Source organism: Aethalodelphis obliquidens, unplaced genomic scaffold (assembly GCF_003676395.1).
Source record: "Aethalodelphis obliquidens isolate GAN/ISIS:26980383/991018 unplaced genomic scaffold, ASM367639v1 scaffold29, whole genome shotgun sequence".
NCBI classification, from domain to species: Eukaryota; Metazoa; Chordata; class Mammalia; order Artiodactyla; family Delphinidae; genus Aethalodelphis; species Aethalodelphis obliquidens.
Genome location: NW_020837973.1, coordinates 16214153 through 16226543, shown reverse-complemented (window position 1 = coordinate 16226543; position 12391 = coordinate 16214153). Strand labels below are relative to the sequence as shown.

At 34.0% G+C, this 12391-nt stretch overlaps 1 protein-coding gene across 1 annotated transcript in view; it reads left to right on the top strand.

The window, feature by feature from the left end:
- CDH18 (cadherin 18) overlaps window positions 1-12391 on the top strand; it is a 354098-nt gene that overhangs the window by 235787 nt on the left and 105920 nt on the right. Inside the window, exon 5 of the mRNA XM_027125360.1 lies at window positions 2337-2524. Within this exon, the coding sequence (XP_026981161.1) occupies window positions 2337-2524 (188 nt within the window). The remainder of the gene's footprint in view (window positions 1-2336; window positions 2525-12391) is intronic.

Here is a 12391-nt window from a genome sequence, read left to right as displayed (position 1 = left end):
AGGGGAACAATCTAAGGGAAAGTGAGAAAGAGTACCCATGATAGAAGCCATGGTCCTTTCATAACCTAATCTTGAAAGTGACACCTCATTAATTTTGCTATGTTCAATTTATTAGAAGTGAGTCACTATACCTACCCAACATTTGAGGAAAAGGAATTACTTAAGGGTATGAATATCAAAAAGTAGGAAACATCAGGGGCCACCTCAGAGACTGCATACTAAAGGTTTTTCACAGTTTACAATTCATAAATTCTCAACTATATGGAAAGTGTATAAAATGTTAAAGTACTAATCTTAATATACTCCATTTTGTCTAATGGGGCAAGGGGAAACGTTACTATACTTGTAATACTTGGTGTATCAACAAGTATCAATTCTTCCTTTGCACTTGATCTTCTTCTTCCAGGGACACTCTTCCTCTTGTAAGACTCTACCAAAATGTTTTCTGGGCCATGAATTTTTATGACCCACTGGTACAGGTTTTTGCAACTTTCTTTGTGAAAACAATGTGCTTTGTAATACTACTATCATAATAGTTCTCTGATTTACTTATTTATCTCTGTGTGCTGACTTTTTTTTTGTTTTTTTACAAGTGTCATCGTCCTAGTTTTAGCTAGTTGAAAGTCCTTTGTGAGGCTTACTGAATTATGGCAAGTTATATAGTTTAGCTGGAATTTATAGACTTTAGAAACCAGGAACTTGACTTCCTAGACTACCTCAAAAAGTTTTAGGTGACATGTTCTAATTTATTTTGCAACATTTCTATATATTTTTTCATCAGAACAGTGTTCTATTTTGTATGTAACTGCCTAGGAACATCATAATATTTTTAAGGATTCTAAAAATTATTATGGCCCTTAGATTAGTTATTTCAACATGAATTTTGGAAATATGGCCATTGTCAGAAGTCCCTTTTAGTGTTTCATAGCCTTGCCATCAAAAAGGGACTGACAGGGCTTCCCTGGTGGCGCAGTGGTTGAGAGTCTGCCTACCGATGCAGGGGACACGGGTTCATGCCCCGGTCCGGGAGGATCCCACACGACGTGGAGCGGCTGGGCCCGTGAGTCATGGCCCGCTGAGCCTGCGCGTCCGGAGCCTGTGCTCCGCAACGGGAGAGGCCACAACAGTGAGAGGCCCGCGTACCGCAAAAAATAAAAAAATAAAAAAGAGAGTAAAATTTTAGGGCTTCCCTGATGGTGCAGTGGTTGGGAGTCCGCCTGCCGATGCGGGGCACATGGGTTCGTGCCCTGCTCCGGGAGGATCCCACGTGCTGCGGAGTGGCTGGGCCCGTGGGCCATGGCTGCTGAGCCTGCACGTCCGGAGCCTGTGCTCCACAACGGGAGAGGCCACAGCAGTGAGAGGCCCGCGTACCACAAAAAAAAAAAAAAGGGACTGACGTTCTTTCCTAGTTCCAGTTTGAATATTTCGGGGAGCATACTCTTTTTGTGAATCATTGTGAATCAGCTGCCTATCCTTTTACCCTTCAACTGTGAAGGGCAAGGTGGAGTCCTGTAAAAACGTGGGTTTCATGCTCTTCCCAGGTCAATTAGCTTTGTCAGGAGGGATAGAGCCTTTAGCAATATGACAGGTCCTGATAAAAGCACGTGATTCAGCTCAGGGGATCATGTGTTTCACAGAAGAAGGTGCTCTACCCATGAAATGTTTTGTTGGTGAGGGCTGTTGAACTAAAAAATAACATTTGAAGTCAAGTAGTGTAAATACATTTATAGAAGAGGACTGGGAAATATCTCTATTGAATAATGAATAAACACAAACACACACACACACACACGTCGATGTTCAGTAGCAACATACAGCACTTCAAAACATACAATTGTACCTTTAGAAGCAAATTAGAATATTCCATACACTTACCAGATGCACTAACCTAAAAAAACTTATCATAACACAACTAAACAATTATTACCTCAGAGAAATTATTTTTATAGATGTTTTATATTCACTTATCCATGTAGTCTAATTGTATTTATGTATAATGTTAAATCACCATTAATTTAATCATGGTTGAAAATCTTTATAAAATTACATTTTAATTAAAGATTTCTGTTATTTATATAGCTATTTGAGATTTGCTATATAAATAACTTGCTGTAATAGATATGATTCTAACTTGACAATAAAACAATTGATAACAACATGTCCATTATGCTTAATGTCTAATTCATAAGTGTCTATAGGGAAATGTGAACATTTGTGAAAGAGATATAAGCATAAATAGATGTATGGTCTAAATATTTTAATGTCTCTTTCTAATAAGATTATTATTTTATGAACATTATTATCATTAAATAAGTTTAATATGAAATATTTTTCAGAGCACTATCAGCTGTATGTTCCTGAGTCAGCCCAAGTTGGTTCAGCTGTTGGGAAAATCAAGGCGAATGATGCAGACACTGGTTCAAATGCAGACATGACATACTCCATCATTAATGGTGATGGTGTTGGGATATTCTCTATCTCCACTGACAAAGAGACCAGAGAAGGGATCCTTTCCTTAAAGAAGGTAAAAAATATATAAATATATACTGTTAGTGATTTAGGCATTTCATTCATTTTTCCACAAATGGAAATTTGGCAGAGGTATGAATAATGTATATTGTCCTGTCATTAAAATGATCAAATATTTCCTCTTTAATATGTAATTACATTTTAATTATGAATATGTCTAACTGTTTAAATCCTCTCTTAAGAAATGTATTTTAGTAGGGTGGGAAGATTGGATATAGAATGCACTATGAATGTGTCGCCCCATCTTTGTTTTCAGATAACATATTTATCATGAATGCCTGTTCTATTAATGTCATTACTCTATGCTGTACTAAACAAAGTAGCATTAAGAGACCTTCTAACTAATGTAAAAAAAACTTCATCATGTTGGCTAACAATATTTAGGAGACGAGTTTGCTTGGATGGATCTTTTAGTGAAACCATTAACCTTCTTCCCCATTCTTTTTTATTCCTAAGAATTTGTCATTGGACTAAATCTATTGCTTTTTGCTTTTAAGAGACAATAATGCTCATGTCCTTGTAAAAATGAAGTGGAACACAGGCAATTAGCAAAGAAGGATTTAAATGTAATTCCTAATGCAGTATGTCTCAGTCTTTAAATGTTTAACAACTTCAGCTTGTAAATATACTAACATTTAGGTCCCTAGGCCCTTCCCTCCATATTTTGATTCAGAAAGGATGGAGTGGGGGTAAAGAATTGGCCTTTTTAACAAGTACTCCAGATGAGTCTACTGTGTAATATGTTCAGAGCACAGGATGAGAAATTTTATTCTGATGTGCTACTGTAATATCGAAGTGAACCAATCAATCTATCTTTCAATCCATCAATCATCTATTTGAATCTAGCTATCGTTCATCTATCATCTAGCTATCTATCTAATCATCTATTTGTGTGTTTTGTATACACTTTTCACACTGTATAAAATCTCATTTATTCTTCTAATAATCACAATTTTATATTGATTTAAAATTGAGGATTAATATGCGTTTTGTATGTTTCAAAAGGGGCCTGCAAAGCAGAGCTTAAAGTGTGTAAATACTTAAGAAGTAGTCATCACTGGTCTATATAAAATATTGATTCTTCACCTAAAATATCTCATTTTCAACTTTCTGAGATTGTCAAACTTGGATCAAAAATATGTTAACAAAAATAGTCAACTTCCATGTCTTCATTTAACAAATATGTGAGCTTTGAGTGTCTCTTGTGTGCCCATAACTGTGCTCTACAAGAGTCATGAGAGCCTGAGCAGAACCAAAGTCACTGTCTTCTTGCATAGAGCTTCCAATCTATGGAAGTGGAGAGATACCAATCAAATATCATATGCATTCTTAGATAGGTAATAAAACTGTTCTATGAAGGAGAGTTATACAGTGCTGTTGGGAAAACAAAATCTAGGGTGTTTGGTGCTGTCTGATAGTCAGCAGTGATTGAACAGAGAACTGAAAGAAACTTAGGAGGTAGTTAGGTAAAGAGCATTACAGGAAGAGGAAAGAAAACACAACAAGAACCTGAATGGAGTAGAACATGGTACAGTAAGGACCTAAAAATCTTCATTGATCCTGGAGCAGAGAGTGAGGGAGTTAGTGCATAGGTGAGCACACAGGGCCTTGTTAAATTTTACCCAATGGAGAGCCATTGAGCTATCTAAGCAGGAAGTGATAAGGTCTCATTTGATGTCAGTATTTCTAATTAATTGTTAATAGAAACTACACAAGGACAAGACTATTTTTTAACTCATCACTGCATTCCCAATGTCTAGCATGTTTTCTGACATTGCGTAGGCATTCAATAAGCATTAGAGTAATTAATGGATATACTATGGATTAGAAAATGAAGTGAGGATTGTCTGCTTTTCATTCCTTGGATGGCTTCTTCACTCAGGTAAATCCAGGTAAGCAGATGAATAACTCTTTCTGAAAGATGAGTCTTGAACCCTAGGGAACACCAGTATTTAAGAAACAAGCAGAAGGCAGGAAAGAAATAGAGTCTTTGAAGAAAATATCAAAAAACAGAGGTGAATTTTATCATTGAAAATTCCCAAGGGATGCTGAACAGGAGGAAGATAGTCATTAAAAATATGAAGGATTCTAGAACTAAAACACAATTTAGGATTATAAAGATTCATTCGATTTGGCAAAAGGGGGCATGGTGATTCTCACGAGCAGTTTTCAGCTCTCCATCCGCATCTGCATCATCATTATCATCACAATAGATAGTAACAGCAGATAATATTTGTTAAGTGTTTCCTCTGTGTCAGGATGAGTTTTAAGAACTTTTCCCAAATATTTATTGAGCTGGTACACCTATTATCATTCCTTTCAATCTAACTGGAACATTATGATATAGGGAATATTATTATTCTCACTAATAAAACAAACTGAATCACAGAGAAAAAGAATTGTATCCATGTAGAAACTGATTGACAGAAAATTGAACTCAGGAATCTGTCTCTTCAAAGTCTGAAAAGTTACCCATTTTACATACTTGAATGAAATATATATATTTATTATTTGCTAAAATGAAGAGAAGAACAAATTTAGTGTGGTGGAGAGAAAATTGGAGGCAAGGAAATGGGAGAAAAAAATTAAAAGGAGAAAAAAGAAAAAACAACACTATCCCCTTTAAGAAGCTTTGTAGTAAAGCCAGGGAGATACTTTAAAAAGCAAATAAATGAGAACATCATAAAATGGAGATTTTAATTGTAAGGTGGGAGACTGAAAGTGTGTTTATAGCAGATGGATAAAAGGTCAATAGAGACAAGAAACTGGGGATACTAAAGAGAGGGTAATTGAATTCAAAAGATGCTCTGAGGTAGAAATGGCCCTGTTTAGGATCTCGATCACAGGTGGAAAGAAAGAACCTATGATAATATTCCTCCTTATTTGACAAAATCAAACAGGAGGAAGAAATAAATGTTTGCAGATAAGTTTGCAATGATTTAGCTGGAATATGTGTGGGGTGTGGGTAGCAGGGTGATCCTTGCCTATTGAGAACTATTGTCCTTATAAAGTAGGAATTTATATCATGTTTACAAATGTGAGGGTAGTGGTGGATGATGTGAATACACACATAATCCAAAATACAAGTACAGATTGTGGGGTTAAGGACAATGGGGATCTTACCACCCTGCATGGCCTCAATTAATTTGATGCTGTTTGTGAAAAATGAAGGCAAAATGGTATATGTGCATATGTGTGCACATATATGTAGTTAACATTCTCTATATTGCATACACATATACACATACTCAATAGGTATTTTCAAGGTAAGTGTTTCAATTACATAAATGGTAATGACTATGTACTGAAAATAACCTTGATAATGAGTCCAAATTATCTTTCTATTTTTTTCCTGAATTTATTTTCTAATGTAGTCTACACTTCCTCTAAAATGCATTAATGTTTGCATTGATCTATTTTCTTAATCCTTCAGATTAGGATTATCAGTTTTAGAGTTATTCCATTGCTGTATATTTTATGTTATAAATAATTACAATTTGGAAACTAAACTGTATAACTCTGTGGATTTTAACCTTTAAGAGGCATTCATTCAGATGGCAGGGAACAGAAAAAACAGTCCTTTCAAACCTGTTCCTTATTTAATCTCTGAGGCAGCTCACTTTAGTCAGCAAGGCAGAACAGCTAATCTTCCCAAAGATCAAAATCAGCACTGCTCTATAAATCAGCTTGCAGGAGCATCTGCACATTCCTGTCCATATCATGCCTTCATCAGAAAATTGCCAAGTTGAATTCACCAGTCCATGGTGTGGTACGTTGTAAATACACTTTGATAACTTTCATTTATTATTTAATGGAGCCTGACTGGGTGGAAAGGGGAAAAAAAGATATGGATGAATGCAACTTGATGTGTTTCCTCTGACATAAACCCTGTAGCTAGGGATAGGCTTCATAGCAGTACCTCTCAGATTCTCTTCTTGTGGTCCATATGCCAATTTGCTTTCTTTATAATAAGCAGTTGTTCTATTTTTCTTTTTAATTCAAGGCTCCAATCCTATTTGCTTTCCTGACTCTCAGCAAATACTGTCTGTAGTATCACTTTTCTTCTTCAAGTGTATTTAACTGCAAATACAATGCCTAATATTTTAAGCCAAAAATCTTAAACATGGTTTTTCAAGTCAATGAAGGGTGGTGGAAAATACAATCTTTACTGTCAGATGAAATATAAATTTTGGTCTTGCCATTTAAGAGATCTATGAATTATCTCAAGTCTTTTAATCTTCAGTTTTCTTATTTTAACGTTTTACGAAGTGATAATTACAAAGAGATAAAATAAGGTAAAATAGTATTCTAGGCTGTGTCTGGCTAATAAGTACAATAATACCTCAATATCTTTTGGAAATCCAAAAAAGAGGGGATATATGTGTATGTATAGCTAATTCATGCTGTATAGTAGAAACTAACACAATATTGTAAAGCAACTATACTCCAATAAAAATTAATTTTTAAAAATAAAAAAAATAAAAACAAAAGTTACCATAAAAAAGTACAATAATACCTCAATATCTACATTTCTTGTCTTCCTTTCTTTTTCTATTTGCACCAAATTTTAATTACACTTTCTAGACCTCTCCATGTGGTTATTTTACTGCCCTCCTTTATTTCATGTTATCCAAATCACCTATAATCACACAAAGAATGACACATCCTGTGTATATTTTTTTGAATGATGTCAATATTTTCTTATTGAAGCATAGTTGATTTACAATGTTGTGTTAATTTCAGGTGTACAGCACAGTGATTCCTATATATCTATATCTATCTATCTCCTTTTTCAGATTTTTTTCCCTTATAGGTTATTACAAAATATTGAGTATAGTTCCCTGTGCTATAAAGTAGGTCCTTGTTGGTTATCTGTTACATATAGTAGTGTGTATATGTTAATTCCATCCTCCTAATTTATCCCTCCCCACACCCCTCCCCCTTTGGTATCACATGAACATGCTGTCACTCATGGCTCTTGGTGATCTACTTCCCCCTCTGTCTTCTGTAAAAGATTTTTATCAAAGTTCAAGTTTAATTTTGTCTTTGCAGTGCAACATTTCCAGGGATGTTTCAGTCACAAATACTTTCTTTGAATTATCTTCTCTGTTTTATGTATCAAGGTAGGCATTTCACTAATTTTTCACTGTAGAAAACACAGCAATTCCATATCCCTCTTAAATCTGCTAGATCTAATAGAGTAGAAAGAACTTATTCTAATTATTCATTATGAATGTACTGATAATTTCCATTAATGTGTACCTGTGTGTGCTACAAGTGTATGTATGTCCACAGTAAACATGTTAAACATTTTTGCAACTGGGTACCTTGTATTTTTAAAATTTTTATACTGCAGTGTGTAAAAGATCTTTATACCACTTTATTTAACAAAGGATCAGAGATGGATGGTGAGAGTAAACATAAAATGTTATATAAGTATTTTTAAAGTTTAAATTAATCCTAAGAGAAAATATATGAAATGTTTCCAGCTATAACCGTACTAGGTCCATTTCAAATAGCCACATTCTAAATTTTTTAGTGGATTGCACTTATTGAATTTTTCTTTATCATTTCTTTGACTTGCGTTGAGTGACAGAATAGGAACCAGGACTTTCTTTGCTATTGGGTTGTAAAGTTTGGGGACTATGAACCACAATGTGCAATAAAAAAATAAGGCATCCCAACTTATTATAAATGCACACACAGGCAAACACATGTGCACACTTTGTATATAAGAAGAAATAGGTTTCTAATGCTAATGAACTATTTACAAAAACTAAACATTCATTAGAGATTTTATTACTTAAAAAATCAGCCAAGCTACTATTTTTATTCTTATAAGATTCTAATATCTGGAAAATGGTTCTCCTGCTTAGCCAGAAGCTGAAGAGGAAAGTCCAACTTTCAATTCAGTGAAATCTATCACTATATTTATAATACCTTTTGACAGAGGACTGCTTTGGGCAAACTTTTGTTCTGACTCTTCATCTATAGGCATGACCATGGAGTGATAGATCCACTGAAACTATTTTGAACATCAATTAACAGTTTTTAACACATATTCCTACAATATAATTTAGCGTACTATTTGAAACAGCCTGTTGAGTTAAGCTATCCACACCCATGTGTTATTGGTAAATTTGCATATGTGTGGGGCTATTGAAATATCCACACATATGTGTGTATATGTGTTAGTATGTAAATATATATAAATAATATAATATAGAATATATAAATATACTTCATATATATTATGTATGTGTTATTTAAAATATTTTAAAATATTTAAAATATTTTCATTCATTTCTCCAGTCTTCAAATGACAGTGAGCAAATCTGTAAGATTTATTTGTATCAATAACCTTGGAATTATACACATTAAATGATCATGACACTCTTATGCATAGAGAAATTTATAATATAGCTTATACATGTGTTCCAGTCTTCGCAGAATGTCCACCATCCAGGAGAGGACTTTGACAAGGACCACGAATCATGGCATAATAAGAAAGCCTAGCTGATGGAACATTCAACTTCATGCAATTTTTCTTATGTTTTTGGCAAACTACTATCATTTAAGATATGCCATTTTTCAGGAAACAATAATTAATAATAATATCAGTCACTATTCCAGGATTTGGCCATTTTTTGCATAATTGAAGTGACATTTTTTCATGTATTAAAATGTTGGTATCTGTCCTATTATTATCCTCCCATTCCTGCAATGGAAAACCTGGATGATGATGCAATATAGAAACTGGACCAAGGAGAGGTCCTATGGAGTCTCTTCTCTTATTATTTAGGAAAACAGAATTTTAAGACTTTCTTAAACTCCAAGAAGAATTGAGTCATAGAGCAACTTGACTAAATGCTGTTTTCAGTATCCATCTATTTATGATGGTTATATAGTTCCAGAGGAGGAATATATTAGTGTGATTTAATGAATAGTAGAAGTGATTAATGAGAAACAATTAACATGTTCCAAATATGTAAATCTGGCTAGAAAGATGATAACTTATCTACAGGAATATGAAATGTGTTCATATTAAAGAGGGAAAATTATGATTTTAAAAGTTAGAGAGAGCAATGATATGTGAAAGTAATTACTAGGAGTAATAGGATAAAATTAAGAAACTAAAACGTAAGATGAAAATTGGAGTCAATTCAGTGACAGTGAACTGCATTAGGACATTAACGTAACTAAAGAAAAGTAAGAGGAGCCCCACTGCCTGGGGAAGTTAAAATTACACCAGAATAAACACATTAAAAAAATTAAAATTGAAGTTAACTAGTTAATTTCTCATTTCAGATAAATGACAGTTTCCTAGTATAAGTATATCCTATGTGATAACTGACACATATGTTATTAAAAATAATTTTAATTTACTAAATTTGACAACAATAATCATAGCATTTGTTAACTATGAGCATCAATGAGTTGGTAGCTTTGTTTTCTGACTCTCAGAACTTGGACCACAGGTGAGGCTTGTCCAGGGAACTAAACCCAAAACAAATTCTATAAAAATGAATAAAGAATCTGATGGTGTTCCTCCAATATTTCTCTCTAAACATTAATATTATGTTAGTAAACTCCAGGAGAACACCTTTACCTTAGGCTCATCTACTTCTTGTCTTAAACACTGAACTCTTAATCCAAATTTGCAGTTTTCAAAAAAAAGAAAAGGAAACTTGGCATAGTTCTGAAATTTTGTTAAATGGGATAAACTATGTTCAAATTGTAAACACTCACCCCACCACACCAAATATCTTGGTGAGACCAGATTTATGGAGTAAATAATGGTGAACATTATCAAAGACTGGAGACTATTCTTTCCAAGAGTCTTCAAGTAGCTCAAAAGGGAATAACTCTTTCCACAGTTCTTTTTTTCAGCTTGATTGTTTTAATCATCTGTTCAATCCAAATGATTATTGTGAGAATCCAGCCCAAAAAACCTACAAGCATGGGCAGTTGAAATTTTAATATAGTATATCTGGAAAAAACTATTTATTATGCTCATAAACAATCTCTGGCTCTATAATCACCCTTATCAAGTTCCTACTGTGCCTCATGTTTATGGAGTTATTCTGTATCCATTTTTGTTTTGTTTTGTTTTAAGACAGGAGAAGGGTATGTTTTGTGTTATGTAAACTCACAGCCAGACATTTCATGTTTTTTGCCTTCTTGGTACTCTGATAACCTGAGTACATTTTCTTTTATTTTTTTTCCTCCACCTTTTCATCAAAACCAGGTTTTAGATGAATAGGTCTCACTGTTCTTGGTATACTGTTTTTGATAGACTATTTTAGGTAATAAAACAATCTGCTGGTAACTATGGAAGGTGAAAACCACAGACAGAGTTCTAACTAGTTTCCCAGGAGCAAAATATTACTATGAAATTACTGGAATATCTCTTTACAATGTATGAATGGTAAGTATTTGGAAAGCTTTACCAGGATTTATAGTAAGAGGAAAAATAACAATTATAATCCTAATCCAATCTCTATGTACTATTGTAGTTTTAATACAAAACAAAGAATTAACATACTTTATATTGTATACAAAATCCTGCAATCTCCAAGAATAAATAGTGTAATTTCTTCCCAGTTTTTCTATACTTGCAATTTAGCACTGCCATGTTTTCTTCATAAATGAGGTTGTTAAAAATATTTCCATCTACATTAATTCATCTGCTTCTAAATTCCTGTCCCAACCTGAAATAATACTTCTCTTTCCTTAGTGACTCGAAATGGGTCCTATCCATCCATCTGCCTGAAAAACAAGTCCTCCAAAATGATTATCCTTCTCTTGGGGTAGTTAAATATACATGAGATAATCATAAACATGAAACCATGAGTTCACATAAACAGCCTGTACCTTTGCAGTAGGTAGGTGAGTGTTAAGATAAATGACATCTAACTTGCCAGGGGACCTGCTAAAAATGGAAAAAGAGATGCCTGTCATATTGGATGCACAGCTTGATAATAATATCTGATGGGGTAGAGGTGGCCAAAAATATCCCCACAAATTTCATTGAGAGTCTTTCTGACTCTCAATGAACCTTAGTCATTATAGTCTACCAGATGCAGCAGATTGAGTCTAAAAAATTACACTGATGTTAAACAAGTAGTAAACCTGCCGAGGGTGTTGCTTTCCATGAGCAAAATGCCTGGATTCTGACAGTCCATGTTCCTCTGCACCAAGGGGACCACACCTGTGCACCTAATTCTTTTTTTTTTTTTAATTTATTTATTTTATTTTTTTTTTTGGCTGTGTTAGGTCTTTGTTGCTGCACACAGGCTTTCTCTAGTTGTGGCAAGAGGAGGCTACTCTTTGTTGCAGTGTGTGGGCTTCTCATTGCGGTGGCTTCTCTTGTTGCCGAGCACTGGCTCTAGGCGCGCGGGCTTCAGTAGTTGCAGCACATGGGCTCAGTTAGTTGTTGTGCACCTAATTCTTGATAGGCAGAAAGTGTGTACCATTTCTAGAACAGGTGATTTAAATTTGGATGAGACTTCTTGAATTAGCCCAAGACATTCTTATTTACTAATGTTAAGGAGAGAGGAGTCAAGGAAAGAAGTACAATAAATCTGTGGGTCCAACTGAAAGTAATACAATCTGCCAAACAAGATGGATGTTAGTTACTTTGGCAATTCATTTCTAGTTTTAATTCCCTGAGAAGGAAATGAATCTCACTTGGTGGATTATAAACTTCAGATCAATTATCCCTTCTTTAAAGTATATAAATCTAAAATACATAATATCTGCACCATATATAAATGTATATGTATCGTATATATGGTTCATATTTAAGAATTTTAGTTTTAACATTATTTAAAATTTTATTTTGTCTTATAAACACTTGTAA